General features: G+C 37.9%; 1 protein-coding gene across 3 annotated transcripts; it reads left to right on the forward strand.

The window, feature by feature from the left end:
* The first annotated feature begins 222 nt into the window (after positions 1–222).
* Positions 223–14,881, forward strand: LOC147407539 (E3 ubiquitin-protein ligase UPL3-like). Of its 3 annotated transcripts, XM_086436172.1 has the most exons (19): positions 223–442; positions 669–1,616; positions 1,837–1,947; positions 2,049–2,165; positions 2,258–2,428; positions 2,503–2,664; positions 3,859–4,107; positions 4,206–4,327; positions 4,424–5,861; positions 6,517–6,612; positions 8,987–10,585; positions 10,737–10,961; positions 11,050–11,154; positions 12,929–13,009; positions 13,105–13,173; positions 13,269–13,397; positions 13,866–13,988; positions 14,066–14,146; positions 14,244–14,881. In XM_086436172.1, the coding sequence occupies exons 2-18, from the start codon at positions 759–761 to the stop codon at positions 14,129–14,131; spliced, it is 5,721 nt and encodes a 1,906-aa protein (XP_086292298.1). In that variant the 5' UTR covers positions 223–442; positions 669–758; the 3' UTR covers positions 14,132–14,146; positions 14,244–14,881. The 3 variants fall into 3 exon arrangements, with proteins under 3 accessions (XP_086292298.1, XP_086292296.1, XP_086292297.1); XM_086436170.1 differs by having other exon boundaries at positions 14,066–14,881; XM_086436171.1 differs by having other exon boundaries at positions 676–1,616; positions 14,066–14,881.
* Positions 14,882–16,272: the final 1,391 nt, after the last annotated feature.

Here is a 16,272-nt window from a genome sequence, read left to right on the forward strand (position 1 = left end):
TAGAAAATAGTGATTCAGCCTTTTAATTTCCATAAGATTGGTGTGTTACTAGTAAAAATTGATGTGCCTATAGAACCTCTCTAAAATATTTATAACCACAAATTTCAACGAAATGATCAAAAGTAAACTTTACTGTGACACTTTGTGTTTTTTCCTTTCATCTCAGCCGTACATTTATGTGCATCAGAAGTCGTTTAAGGCTTTAAAAGTCCAACTAATAAGGCCCACATTGGAACAAAAATCCTTATGCCGATGGAAACGGGTCCGGAGAACCCTTCACCGCCATGAAAGCTTAAGAGAAAGAGAACTTCTTCATGTTCCTCTCCTTCTCTTCAACATTTCTAGGGTTTCCATTTCTTCAAAACCCTTCTGAAACTATTTATCCTCTTTAAGCATCTCTATCTTCATCAATCGAAGTTGAAATCTACGCGCAGAATCTCAAGTAATCTTCTTGACGTCTTTAAATTGTGACTGAATCATCACACAATCACACACTATCCTAAATAAATTTTCCCAAAAATATATATATTTTATTCTAAGAGCTGTGTTTTCTAGGTTATTTTTAGGGTTTCTTAATTCTTAGCGATTGGTGATTGGAAACTTGGAATTGGATTGCCTTATTTTGATTAAAGTTAGGGTTTTTTTTTTATATAATGAAATTGACATAGGTTACAGAGATGATGGAATTTGGTGGATCGGGAAAAGCTTGAATCGCCGCTTGAGGCGAGCGGCTTCTTCTCAATCTGTGTAGATTTTGTATGGAAACGCGGAGTCGGAAGCGGGCGGAGGCCTCCTCAGCTGCCCAATCATCTCAACCTGCAACTCGTTCAAGCAAGAGAGCTCGTTTGTCTGCATCGTCGTCATCTTCGTTATTGGTTCCTGCCACACGTTCCCGCCAGAATTCACGGTCCCAGGACTCGTCTACATCGGCTGCTGTTGTTGCTCCTATGGATTCCACCACTGAATCGTCTGGTTCTGCTGCCCGTGGTCGTCGTGGAAAGAATCAGGGTTTGGACCGAGAGAGAGAATCGGATAAAGGGAAAGAGAAGGAGCCTGAAATTAGTATTAGAGAAAGGGATAGGGATAGAGAGCTGGATAGGAACTTAGGTCTCAGTATGGATGCTGGGATTGATGATGATAATGATAGCGAGGAGGGTGCTGTCGGAATTTTACACCAGAATCTGACATCAGCCAGCAGTGCCCTCCAAGGACTCCTTCGGAAGCTTGGGGCCGGACTAGATGATTTACTGCCATCGTCCGCTGTAGGGCTTACGTCGTCTTCTCATCTAAGTGGGCGGCTGAAGAAGATTTTGTCTGGTTTGCGGGCAGATGGGGAAGAAGGACGACAAGTTGAAGCCTTGACACAACTTTGTGATATGCTCTCGATTGGGACAGAGGATTCTTTAAGCACATTTTCTGTAGACTCATTTGTGCCCGTGCTTGTCGGATTGCTTAGCCATGAGAGCAATGCTGATATAATGTTGCTTGCCGCAAGGGCTCTTACCCATCTGTGTGATGTGCTCCCATCTTCATGTGCTGCTGTCGTGCATTATGGGGCCGTTTCTTGCTTCTGTGCAAGGCTTCTCACTATCGAGTACATGGACTTGGCAGAACAGGTATATTTATTTATTTAATTTTTTATTTCAAGGTGACGAATTACCCAATATTCGTTTGATTTATTAAGTTTCTATGTTATTAAGATATGGAACTTTGAAAAAGAAAAACAACATATTATGTTATTGAGAATGCAATTCGTCATTTCACCAATGTAACAATCAATGAGAATTATTCATTTAAGACTAATTTTGATTGAACATTATTCATTTAAATTTGTAGTCGCTGCAAGCTCTTAAGAAGATATCACAAGAACACCCGACTGCTTGTTTGAGAGCAGGTGCACTCATGGCAGTGCTATCATATCTTGATTTCTTCTCCACTGGAGTTCAGGTAATTTAGTCACTAAAAGATTTAAAGGGTTCAGTTTATTACACTTATTTTGCCTCTTTAATTGTTACCGCTGTTGGAATGTTTCATGATGTTGTCTTCAGAGAGTAGCACTGTCCACTGCTGCAAATATGTGTAAGAAACTCCCTTCGGATGCTTCTGACTTTGTTATGGAAGCTGTACCTCTGCTTACAAACCTTCTTCAGTATCACGATTCAAAGGCAAGGTCACCATCTTCGAGTTTTACAGTTCAATCTGTCAAAATCATTCGTCTTCTTTCTTTGCCCTTGTATGTGATGTATCGTACTTGCAGGTGTTAGAACATGCTTCTGTTTGCTTAACTCGAATTGCGGAAGCGTTCGCCTCATCTCCCGAGAAATTAGATGAACTGTGCAATCATGGCCTGGTTGCACAAGCTGCCTCTCTGATTTCCATCAGTACTGCAGGAGGTGGTCAGGCATCCCTAAGCCCACCTACATACACGGTATATGAAAATGTGGAGATTTGGATTAAATTCTTATTTATTTTTGCAGCTATTGTGACATTTAAGCTGTGCAGGGTTTAATCCGTCTTCTTTCAACATGTGTGAGTGGCTCTCCTCTGGGAGCAAAAATTCTTCTTCTCCTAGGAATCAGTGGAATTCTCAAAGATATTCTTTCGGGTTCGGGTATGGTTGCAAGCATTTCTATTTCGCCTGCTTTAACCAGACCCCCGGAGCAGGTATGTCCTGTTTCTTGTGTTCGTGACATATAATGGTTGGCTTCTAGTTGCTCGTATTTACAAAATACAGAATCTCCACTAGTGAAAACCAATAATGCTTTTCACTTGTCCCCAAGCGAAAGAACAAAAACCCTGTTATGTCTAATTTATAATGCCCCCTCCCTTAAGTAACAGTTCCTCACAATGAATACCCTCTCATCTCTTGTTTAGTAGATCGCTGGTAATATAGAAGCACTTTCATATGGCTTCAAATTTACTCTCTTTGCCTTTAATGTGTGATTGTTCCTTTCCAAATTCCAAACAAATGGCAAAAAGATGCACCCACCAATTGAAATTGGAATGAGTCATTTGAAAACTGTAACCAACTTCTTAATTATATTTGCCACACTCACAAGAAGAAAAAAAAATACCCACAGAAAGCCAAAAAATTGATAGAAAATAAATTAGCAAATTGGACATAAGAATTATCTTTCCATCTTAGGTAGAAAGATCCTCTTCAACGATGCCAACCTTATGTTGATCTCTCTTAACTAGCGGGTCCCAAATAGCTTTTGATTTGTATTTAGCACCAAGTGAAATACTAAGGTATGATATAGGAAGAAGCCCAATATTGGATTTCAACCTAGCCGTTAAGCCCTAATGTAGTCAATCTCCCCAAACCAATCCTGCCTTTTCACCAAATTAAATCAAATACCAAAGTTGCTTCAAAACATACAGGAACTTATATCTATATCTAGGTTGATGTTGGAAACCCTCATGAGAAAAAGTAGTTTTGTGAAAAAAATTTAAAATGAGATACCACTACTTTTGTCCATAAGAAACAGGTATCTTTAAACTCACTTCACCACTCTTGGAGTCTCCAATTACCCTACCTTCCAGGCTTCCACAGTCCTAGTACTTATCTTTCCTACTGCTCTGTCACCAAAGTTGTTAAAAGTGCTGGCAGGGCCTAGATGGGGCTTAACACATTTAGTGAGAAGCACAAGCATGCTTCCGTATCAATATGTTTGCCTGTTTCCAGGGACATGCATTTGCTTAAGAGTTAAAATCTCCAATTTTCTGGTGTTAATCGGTTGGTATTTTCTTTTAAATAGTTTTCTGAGTTCTTAACATTATGTATTTTATTTTTGAGACTATCTGAGTTTTTTATTAGTGTTGGGAATTCATCAAATACTGGATTATTTCATGACATAGATTTTCGAAATTGTGAACCTTGCGGATGAGCTTCTGCCCCCACTTCCACGAGGAACTATTTCCCTCCCGATCATCTCTAATTTTCTAGTGAAAGGGCCCATTGGAAGGAAGTCTCCTGGCAGCAGTTCTGGAAAACAAGAAGATGTTAATGGAACTGTATCTGAGGTGTCAGCTCGTGAGAAATTATTGCGTGATCAGCCTGAACTTCTGCAGCAATTTGGAATGGACCTTCTTCCTGTTCTCATTCAGGTTGGTGCTTCTGATGTACTTGTTTGGCGTATATTTCTCACTTTCTTTGATGAATCATGACAATCCTCTCTTTTTTTTTTTCTTTTCTTGTGAAGCAGATATATGGATCCAGTGTGAATGGCCCAGTTCGCCATAAATGTCTGTCAGTTATAGGAAAACTGATGTATTTCAGCTCCGCAGATATGATTCAGTCTTTAATTAGTGTAACAAACATATCAAGGTACCAAACCATTTTCATCTTGCATGATTTTTGGTGCTGTAATTGGTTTGGATGCTCAAAAAGCTAAGTTTCTAAGTACTCGTGGTTTGATCTCAGTTTTTTAGCTGGTGTTTTAGCATGGAAAGACCCGCAAGTCTTGATTCCTGCCCTTCAGATAGCTGAGATTCTCATGGAAAAGCTTCCTGGGACCTTCTCCAAAATGTTTGTTAGAGAAGGGGTGGTTCATGCTGTGGACACACTTATATCAACTGATTCAATAAATACTCCTATTGCACAAGCATCTTCAACTGAGAAGGATAATGATTCTGTACCTGGAACATCATCACGTTCTCGGCGTTATAGACGACGTGGTGGTGGTGGTGGTTCAATTCCAGATGGAGGCTCTTTAGAAGAATCAAAAAATACCGTTTCTGCAAATATTGGATCACCGCCAGCTTCTGTAGAAATCCCAACTATTAATTCTACTCTTCGCATGGCAGTCAGTACTTGTGCCAAAGCGTTTAAAGATAAGTATTTCCCTACTGATGCTGGGGCATCCGAAGTTGGAGTTACAGAAGATCTTTTACATTTGAAGAATCTTTGCAATAAGTTGAACGCTTGCTTCGAAGATCAAAATACTAAAGCAAAGGGCAAGTCCACTGCTTCTGGAACTCTCCTGACTGATCTTTCTGCTGATACTGAGAAGCATTTGATTGGAGTCATATCTGAGATGCTAGCCGAACTTAGCAAAGGAGATGGTGTATCAACATTTGAGTTCATTCGGAGTGGAGTTGTTGCTGCTTTGCTTAACTATTTCTCTTGTGGAACTTTTTCCAAGGAGAGAATGTCAGAAGTTAACTTGCTTAAGCTTCAACAACAATCTCTAAGAAGATTTAAGTCATTTATTGCAGTTGCGCTTCCTGTCGGTGTGACTGAAGGGAGTGGAGCTCCTATGACTATCTTAGTTCAGAAGCTTCAAAATGCTTTATCCTCCTTGGAGCGATTTCCAGTTGTACTGAGTCATTCATCTAGATCGGCTAGTGGCAATACACGTTTCTCCTCTGGACTTAGTGCGTTGGCTCAACCATTTAAGTTACGTCTCTGTAGATCTCAAGCAGACAAATCTCTCCGTGATTATTCATCAAATATTGTGCTCATTGATCCATTGGCAAGTTTAGCGGCTGTCGAAGAATTTCTTTGGCCTAGAGTTCAGCGAAGTGAATCTGGGCAGAAGCCTTCTGTCCCTACAGGAAACTCTGAGCCTGGTACAACAGCTACCGAAGGTGGTGTTTCGTCACCATCTACTTTGACTCCTGTTTCTTCTGCTCGTCGCCATTCGACTAGATCAAGATCATCTGTGACCATAGGAGGTCATACTAGAAAGGAACCCCCACAAGAGGGAAACACAAGTTCATCTAAAGGAAAAGGCAAAGCTGTTCTGAAATCTGCTCCAAATGAGGCGAGGGGACCTCAAACAAGAAATGCTGCACGTAGAAAAGCAGCTTCAGATAATGATGCACAAATGAAACCTATACACGGGGAATCTAGCTCTGAGGTATTCTACTCTTATATATGTAATATCTCTGTGGTACAGTTATTTGATACTCATAATTTCTTTGTTTGGGATAAGGGGGGCAAACAAAATAACCTGTTAGAGTGAATTTCTTGGTTTTCTATATAACTTTCTCTCCTCCGCCCCCCCCCCCCCCCTCTCTCTCTCTCTCTCCAGCTTTTTATGGCTTAGAAGCTTGTGTTTTCTCAATTCTCACTTGAATCTGGGACTGATTCTCAGTTTGTTACTTGTTAAACTCTATTACTAACACCTTTTGAGTTACTTATTTGTTATGATATTCACAGTTTCCTTAGTGGTTCTTTTTGCCGTATCTCCCCATATTTCATATGCACATGTAGTGATAAGGGCCATCTCTATTAGTCGTCCTATTTTAGAAAAAAGAGGGGAATGAACATGTGCTTACTTACGTTTGAAAAACATCTTTATGTTTCCGTCTTACTTTTATCTTGCTAGAAATTGATGGATTTAAAGAGCATCTCCTTTGTTTTTTTGTATTTCAGTCAATAATTATATCTGTCTCTCTACTAGCATTCTCTTTTCCCTTTCCCTTGTTTTAATATTTGTTTAATTACAATTTTGATATCATGGAACTATATTTTGTTGTACCATATTACAAAATTATGTTCATATACTGTAGGATGAGGAGTTGGATATTTCTCCAGTTGAGATTGATGATGCATTGGTGATAGAAGAAGATGGCCTTTCAGAGGATGAAGATGATGACCACGAAGAGGTATATTGTCTAACTATTATTTGTTCTAGTTTTTCTTCTTGTATTGAGAAGTTGTTGAGGTACTGCAATACTTTTCCTTTTCACCCTCTCTATAGACTATTCACCATAAAAAAAATGAAAGCCTAACAGTGACATTGAACTGCTAATCTTCAATTAGTTTTTTTTTTTTTGATAGAGAAAAGAGAGTTATTGAGAAAGGAAAAGCTAGGTCAAGAAGACTTACCTACAATAGAAGTAAAGAAAGCAACCAACAAACAAAGAAAATGAAACCCTTCCGACAATCTACAAACCAAGTCTCATCTAAAAAAAAAAATCTACAAAGAAAAAACCCCCTGGAAACTCAGGGAAAACTTATGCCAAAATACATATATCCTTTGACAAATTAATATTTCTTGCATCAAATGTTCTTTCCCATCAATATTTCTGACAAAAGGCTTTAATCTTCTAACATTAAAGTAGAGACAAAACTGAGTTAGGAAAGCATAAAAAAAACATAGAAGAGAGAAATGAGTCTCTTTAATGACAAAACTGAGTTAGGAAAGCATAAAAAGACACAGAAGAGAGAAATGAGTCCATATTTCTCTCACAAATGAACAATTGAGAAAGAGATGAGAAAAAAAAAATCATTGAAAGGATACCTCTAGATGTGACATGATCAATAGCTTAAAGTCTTATTGAAACCTGCAGTCCAAATAAAAAAAGGGTTACCTTCAAAGGAATTTTAGGACCCCATACAATAGATGCCATAAACGATAGGGACTCACCAACCACCCCTTTGGTCCTCCCTATGGAACATGGGAATGAGAGAGGTTAGATTGATAAGGCTTTTAGAGTGGCCACCTTTGCAACTCCCAATCATTGAAATTCCTTTTAAATTCGAAAACCCAAGTAAACTTCTTTCTTGTCTGCACCCTGACGTCTTTGATAGGCAGCCTCTTCTCAGAGGATATAGTAAATAATTGAGGCAAGGTTGTTACAAATGCTAGGTAGTGGACCCCCTTAGGATTTAGGTGGGGTCTAGGTGAGGCTTGAGCGGCAAAAAAATTATTGTTTCAATTTTTCTATGTAGTAAAGGCCATGTGAAAAATGAAGTAAAAAAAATAGTATAAATATGCCATTGCCAAGATAATACTAACTACTAAACAAGCTAGTAAGACAAAACAACTAACATGAAAGAAAATAAAAACCATGTAATTGCCATTATTCAAGCGGTTTAATGCCCCCTCTCAAATGTTTAGTTTTAGACATTCCCCTCCAAGTTTGGGAGAATATTTGAGGTACCCTTTTGTGTTCTAAAATTGATTAAATATCCCTTAATGGTTTCCACAAAGTATTGGTGGGGCCCAGACACTTGAATGGTCTAGGTGCAGCTTTTGGCAACTGATCGAGGGAATTGAGTGTTAAGAGGCGATAAGCCAAACTAACAATCCTCCCATAAACAAATCCTATCCTCTTTCCCCTCTCTAAGAACTTCCTCTTCTGAAAATGGGGAAGAATTTTATAAATTCCTTTCTACACGCTACACCGTAGGATGATCCCACCTCCGCACTTTCCCACCATTGTTCTATCATAGTTTATCATAGATGCTGCACATGCCTGCCTTACCACTAACTCTCAAGGCCCTCAACAAATAGTATTGGTTGACACACCTCTCTTAGTTGATATTGAGAAGTGACAATGGAGCGCAAATCGAAGTGACAGTAAACCTCAAAATGCTTTGTTGTTTTGTAAGGATCAGATTAGAATAAGGCTATCTGTCTTAAAGAACATGTGTTCTGATGTTCCAAATCAATGATCTAGGACTATACAGCAATAGAGGATGAAAGCAGAGGATAGGGCCTGCGAATTTAGGACGACAGCATAAATTAGAAACATCCGAACACATTGACTTTCTAGTTTAGAGCCCTCCAAAAATTGAATATTCATATTTCGTATCATTCAATTTTGGGGTTAAAGATCCACTTGATTTAAATTGAACATCCCTAACTGCCTAGCTAAAAATAACCCATGTTTAATCTATCATGTTTCTTGGAAAAGAATTAGAATACCCTAAACCTGCTTTTAAGAAATGATAGCAACAAATTATCTCAAAAGCATCTGAGAAATTCTGCAAAGTTATCATTATCATGAATTGGGGTTTGTTTATTGGTTTGAGCCTTGCCTCAAAACTTGACAAATGGCCATATATTTGCCGATATTATCAGTGTGCGGTGAATTTTGATTCGTTGAAGTTATTGCTTTCTATCAAATGAGCAGCTTGTTATCACTGTAATCGTATTTATTAATTGTGTAATTGCTATTATCCTGATTTTATTGAAGTTTATTACATTAAATATTGAGCCTGATGAGTTTCATACTACTTGTTCTTTGCTAGTTGCTAAGAGATGATCCTGTCCCTATTTGCATACCGGATAAGGTACATGATGTGAAACTGGGAGATTCAGCTGAGGATGGTACAGCTGTCTCTGCAACAAGTGAAAGCCAGATGAATCCTCCTTTTAGCTATAGTAACAAGGCTACCACAGTTAGCGGCATGGAGGCTGCTGAGTTCCGAAGTGGGAGCTCTTTTGGCTCAAGGGGTGGAATGTCATTTGCTGCGGCTGCCATGGCTGGGCTTGCATCTGCAAGTGGTAGAGGTATCAGGGGAGTTAGAGATCGCCGTGGACTACCTATTGGTCGTAATACGAGTGATCCTCCTAAGTTAATATTTTCCGCAGGTGGTGGCAAGCAGCTTAATAGGCACTTGACTATATATCAGGCTGTTCAACGACAGCTTGTGTTGGATGAGGAAGATAACGATGATAGGTTTTCTGGCTCTGATTTTCTATCTAGTGATGGAAATAGGCATTGGAATGATATTTATACCATCACGTATCAGAGAGCAGACGGTCAAGTTGACCGAGCATCACCAGTTGGTTCATCTTGTACTGCTACAAAATCAGTTAAGGCTGGTTCTGCTTCCGGTTCTAGCGCTGAATTCCCATGGAATCGAACCTCACTTCTAGATAGCATGTTGCATGTGGAGCTTCCATGTGATCTCGAAAAATCAAATCCTACTTATAACATATTGGTGCTGTTGCGTGTATTAGAGGGCCTGAATCAGCTAGCACCCCGTTTACGAGTGCAAACGGTGTACGATGATTTCTCAGAAGGGAAGATTTCCAGTTTGGATGAACTAATTACAATTGGTGCCAAGGTTCCTTATGAGGAATTCATCAATAGTAAGCTCACTCCAAAATTGGCTCGGCAAATTCAGGATGCACTAGCTCTGTGTAGTGGCAGTCTTCCTTCATGGTGTTACCAGTTGACCAAAGCATGTCCATTCTTGTTTCCTTTTGAGACGAGGAGACAATACTTCTACTCAACTGCTTTTGGATTGTCTCGTGCATTACATCGTCTTCAGCAACAACAGGGTGCTGATGGTCATGGATCAACGAGTGAAAGAGAGGTCCGTGTCGGGAGATTACAGCGCCAGAAAGTACGTGTCTCTAGAAACCGCATCTTGGATTCTGCTGCAAAAGTTATGGAGATGTATTCCAGCCAAAAGGCTGTATTGGAAGTTGAGTATTTTGGTGAGGTTGGCACGGGATTGGGTCCCACTCTGGAATTTTACACTCTTTTAAGTCATGAATTGCAGAAGATTGGACTGGGAATGTGGAGGTCTTCTTCACTTGAGAAACCTGCATTGGAAATTGATATAGACAAAGAGAAAAACAGACAACGTGATGATGTTTCCGATGCAAAGAAACTTCAACAAGATGTTCCTAATGGCGGCAGAGATGTCGTAGAAGCTCCTCTTGGGTTGTTTCCTCGTCCTTATCCTCCGAATGCAGATGCTTCTGATGGAAGCCAATTTTCTAAAATGATTGAGTATTTCCGACTGGTTGGACAAGTGATGGCAAAAGCTCTTCAGGATGGGCGGCTTTTGGACTTGCCATTGTCGACAGCATTTTATAAGCTTTTACTTGGTCAAGTAAGCCAAACTACAGTCATTCTCTGTCCTTTCTCATTTTTATTTTCTGATAATTAAGTCTTTCTTTGACTCTCAAAGCCTCTATTTATTGCATTCCACATGCCGCTGGAGGTTAATTTGAGTCCATATGTAAATTTCTATTTTATCACAGGAGCTTGATTTGCATGATATTCTTTCATTTGATGCCGAGTTTGGGAAGATTTTACAAGAATTGCAAGTCCTCGTTTGCAAGAAACAGTATTTGGAAGCAATGGGTAGTAATGATTGTGAGGAAATTTCTGATTTACGTTTCCGTGGTACACCTATTGAAGATCTATATCTTGATTTCACACTTCCTGGCTATCCGGATTACATTTTAAAACCAGGGGAGGAAAATGTAATGGCCATCTCTTGAATCAATGTACATTTAGCATGCCATCGTTTTTGTTCAGCGCCATTTATCCTCAGTTTATTTTGTTGGATAGGTGGATATCAATAACTTGGAGGAATACATTTCTTTGGTGGTGGATGCAACTGTGAAGACTGGAATCACACGGCAAGTGGATGCATTCAGAGCAGGATTCAATCAAGTAAGCAGTTCTCTCAAACATAATGTACTGATTTTCCAAAATCGTAGCCTTTTAGATTTTCTGTCTTCGAGGATATCGTGTACATATGCCTTGTAGTTGCACTCTTAAAACCACTCATTAGTGCACATTTCCCATCTGTTCCCAACCCTTAATGTGTTGTGCTACTTGTAGATTCAGGGATGAGGACACCTTACCTACTTGTATACAAAGGGAAACACCAACTTCTTCATTTCACCAGCTGATCCATTAACCCCCGTTTTTTTTTTTTTTTTTTTAAATTTATAAATCTTGAAAGAATGTTTACTGCAACATTTAGAATTTTTTGTGGCAATCTGAGACTTAAAAGTGAAAGATGTACTTGAGTTAAAAACAAATTATCTGCTAAATCAAGGTTTGAGGATTTCTAATAATTTAATTTTAAAAAATGTGTTCTTTGGTAATCTTGTATAGAGGGTGATTAAAATTATTGATTATTCACCAAAGTAAGCATTTTCTGTTTGAGGACTGTTCATGGAACTAGTAGATGGGTTATGGATATGTGAAGCCTTTAAAGGACCTTACTATTTGAGGGTTAAACAACATAAGTATTCATCATTTTGCTGACTATGAAAATTTCTGTTGGAAGAGTATAGCTTGGTATATTTGTTGGAACTTGGGATGGAGCCATTAGACAACAATAGTAATTCTCTTAATTCTTAAGCGTGAGAACTCATACGCTCAATTTCACTAGCCACCATCTGTCTTTGGTTTCTGAATTTTGCCAATTACTTGTTTGTCCGGTGGATAAGTTTTTTGTAGGCATATTAGTATGTGAAAGTACTGACATGCTTACCCCTTCAAGTGGTTGATATTTATGTCTCCTGAATATGACAAGGGCGAGGAGTGATACAGTGTTGGTATGTCACCTACTCTATTGAAAGTATCTAATGAAGATGGGGCCCGCTCTGAAATATCTTAATACACAAGTTGATGTGCATGAGCTATTTTCAAAAAAAGAATAAAATATTTGTTAAATTTCCTCTATGCCAAATGTGAGTACGTGTCTCTCTCTTCCTTGTTAAAATGGGGAACGGAGAAGTTATCCATAATCATTGCATCAGGGTTTCTATATTATATTTGATACATAATATAGAATTTGGTGATTCTAAATGTAGTTTAACATGAAATTTGATTATAATGTATTGGATATTATGGTTTTTAATATTTCAGTAAATTTTTTTTTTTTGCTCCAAGGATGTGTTGATGATAGTTAAAGACTTTTTTTTAGCATCATATCATATATAATTATGTGTGAAAATATGTTATTCTGCATAGATGTTTATATATATATATATATTGAAAACTTAGAATAAATATACATTGTGTTATATAGGTATAAAATCTTTTTTTTTTTTTTAAATTTAATTTTTTTTTATCCTTTTTCCTGTTTCTTGTTTTTTTCCCCATTTTTTTTTGGAGTTTTCCATTGCCATTTTAAACCTGTTCTCCAACTTGGGGACTATGCTTAGGAGCCCCCTTATATATATGGGGGAGAATATTCTATGTGAAAAATATGCTCTCATGTATGCATGGCGGTCCCTGAATCCCGAGAATTGTGTGTTTCTTTTTTTAAACTTAAGTTATTATGATAAATAAAATTAGAGATTTTAGTTACTTCCTTTTTACTATAAAGTTAATACTTCAATATCATATCTGAAAACCCCCTTTCTTGTGAATGAATTACTTGTTTGGTATTATATATGAGTTGGAACTTATTTTGTTCTGCATTAATCAGGTCTTTGACATTTTGTCACTGCAAATTTTTTCTCCAAATGAACTGGACTACTTACTCTGTGGACGTAGAGAATTGTGGGAGGTAACTACCATTTTATTTTTGCGTATTCCTTTTAGCTATTCATAACTAGAAACTGTATTATGCATTGCATTCACATAACCCTTCAATTCATACAGGCCGAGATGTTGGTTGATCATATAAAGTTCGATCATGGATATAATGCCAAGAGCCCTGCCATTGTTAACGTAAGCATCTACACCTAACTTTGAAGGACCAAACTTTACACTTTATACTGAAGTCTTACCTTCTCTGCACGTTTTCTTGTTTGTGATTGTCTTAGTTACTTGAGATCATGGGAGAATTTACTCCAGAGCTGCAGCGTGATTTCTGCCAGTTTGTAACTGGTGCACCCAGGCTTCCGCCTGGTGGTCTAGCTGTGCTGAATCCAAAGCTGACCATCGTAAGGAAGGTATGCTATTGTTATATGTATGGTAGTTATGCTATTGTTTAGGCACGTAACAAACCACCACGCTTTGCAGCTGACATCCATGGTGGCTTTCACTCTGAGCGGGGCACTTCTTGGGGCTTTTCTCAGGATTTTTTTCCCGTGGCCCATAATCCTTGGGCACTTCTCGAGGCTTTTCTCAGGGTCTTTTTTCCTGTAGCCCTCAAACACTTCTCATGGCTTTTTCTCAGGTTTTTCCATTGCCTAGTAGCCTTTTCCACGAGTCGAACTCGAGACATGGAGTTGGCTCTGATAACAAATGCTAAGAACCTAAACCAATACTCCAAAAGGCCTAAACTGTTTGGAACACATCAAATTTAAGTCCTTACCACTTGATCACATAATACATATGCTAGCTATTCATCGACACTGACAATTATTGTTTGTATTGCATGTTCACATCTTAATGATACTTCCCTTGTCTGGTTATAGCATTCTTCAACCGCCATGAACACAGCATCAAATGGAACCGGGCCTTCAGAGACGGCTGATGATGACTTGCCCAGTGTCATGACTTGTGCTAATTACCTCAAGCTTCCACCCTATTCAACCAAGGTATTTTCTCTAGAAATTGAGAAAAATATCATATTATTTATTTTTTCTGATCTTCCATATTTTTTTTTCCTTGGCAGGATATTATGTATAAGAAACTACTTTATGCCATCCAGGAAGGCCAGGGATCATTTGACTTGTCATGATTAACCAATCAGTCGGTATATTTTACATCACAACACCTTTTGGGGTAAAATTCCAGTTTCATTTTTTGGAAGTTGCAGCTTCTTTATTTTGAAAGGAATGTTTTCTTTGCAGTGCCCCTTTAATGTCAGGGCGATGTTGAGGTCCATTTTTATTTCCTTTAAAAGCTCATGTCAGGTTGATATCTTTGTTATTTTTTTTTTTTGGTGGAGGGAAGGGGGGTTAATTATGTTTTTTTTTTTTAATTACCTTACATTTTGTTTCCTGTAAATTCTCATTTCATATTTCACAGCGACTCAGAAGCACAAATTCTCCTTTTTTGGATTTTCTTCTAAATTCTTCAATAATATATTATAGTTGTTTTAGAGTGAGAAAGGCCAGAAGGAATTTGAATTGAGGTGAAGAGAATGTATAAACACAAGACATGGTTGAGTTCGGCTAATCACAAATTTTTTAGGGTAAGGCTTTGGTGGTAATGAAGATCCCCCCTTGTTATGGCAACAAGACCGGGGTTCTGCAAAGTGAAATGGTACTGCTCAAGTATTCCCATTTATGGGCCAACCTTGCGGATGGGACCAGAACAACCTGATGCACTCGGTACTATTTGGTAAATGTGGGTGTAGCTGAATCTTAATATATGGGGTGGCTCTAGTAGCAAACCCCAAAATGTTTTATTGGAATTTACTTATTTTTCTTTCCCCAACACCTCCAATTGAGTTCAAGTCATTTATATAAGTAAGTTATGTTTGATAGGCACTTACTAAATTTATTTTGTAATGTTTGGTAGGTACGTATTGAATCTTTTTAGTAATATTTGATATACTTGTAGAATTTGCAAAAACAAGTTCAATTTGAATCTACCGATTCAAAATCATCGTTTTGGAGGTCGAAGTGATTTTTCCATCTTCCTAGATGATTAAATGCAAAATAATAATAATAATAATAATCAAAGAAATAAGATAATTTGAAAAAAAAAATATAAGACATAATCTTCATTGATTCAATTTCTCACAAAATTCAAAAGAAGATAAATATGAAGAGAGAGAGAAGAATTGGACAAAGTGGGTTTTTGTTCGAAAGGTTGCGTGCATTGATTAAATACAAAGAATAATGATCTTATAACTAGAAAGTCTTCACTCGGCTGATATGGCATGGACTTGGAACCATAGACATTTCTTTTTTGGGGATACACAATAGTTAATCTTTTATGGGGATCTGCGATTGTGTATCTGAAGGAAGGAGATCTATGGTTCTGTGTCTATGCCAAATACAAAAGGGTAAAAAAATTTACTTATTTATTTATTATTACATTTTTCACTTGAAGTGGGGGTGTGTACAAATAGAGCCACCCAAATATATGACCATCCGATGGGTTGCAATTGTGTGCGTGACATCAAAATCCAAAATTTGGTGCTCAATGCATCTCAATCGCCCACATATTGATTAGTTACCTGTTTGTGTGGTTTGAATTTAATCTGTTAATTTATCGGATATTTACCTTGTCCTTGGGAAGTTTGTGTTGCCTTGTTTGATTTACCAAACAATTGGGATCATCTGTTTAGGTGTACTGATATCCTTCATGGGATCCATTTAGCATTCAAAAGGAATATATGCATTTTGTGGTACATTGACATACCATTTTTAACACACACCCTGACTCATCATCATCCTTAAATCTAACATTGGGGGGGGGGGGGGGGGGGGTGTCTACAATATGATTCTTATTTCTGCATCTATTTTATCTTAAGCTATGTCCTGACTGAGGACATGTATTTTCATTTTTTGGTCTTATTTTCCTTTTAGATTCATCAACTTCAAGCGTTGAAGTGTTCATTATTTGTGGCAAATGTTTTTTTTCCCCTAAATTTCCTTGAATATTCTCATTTCTAATTCTGTCCTGCCTAGTCTTCTACTCAACATCTCATTTTATTGATGCTGTTTGTGACTGCCATGCCAACATTCATCGACATGAAGTGTGGTTGGTCAGGTCTAATTGTTTTCTTGTAAAACTTTTCTTTTGGTTCACTCAAAATTCTAAAAATACTCCACATAATTCACCCATTGTTAATTCTATGGGTCATAATCTCGCCAATGTCTCTATCACTATGGATAATCGAACTTAAATAATGGAAGTGGTCTCTGG

Source organism: Akebia trifoliata, chromosome 3 (assembly GCF_017979445.1).
Source record: "Akebia trifoliata isolate Shusen 1 chromosome 3, ASM1797944v1, whole genome shotgun sequence".
In the NCBI taxonomy this organism is placed as follows: Eukaryota; Viridiplantae; Streptophyta; class Magnoliopsida; order Ranunculales; family Lardizabalaceae; genus Akebia; species Akebia trifoliata.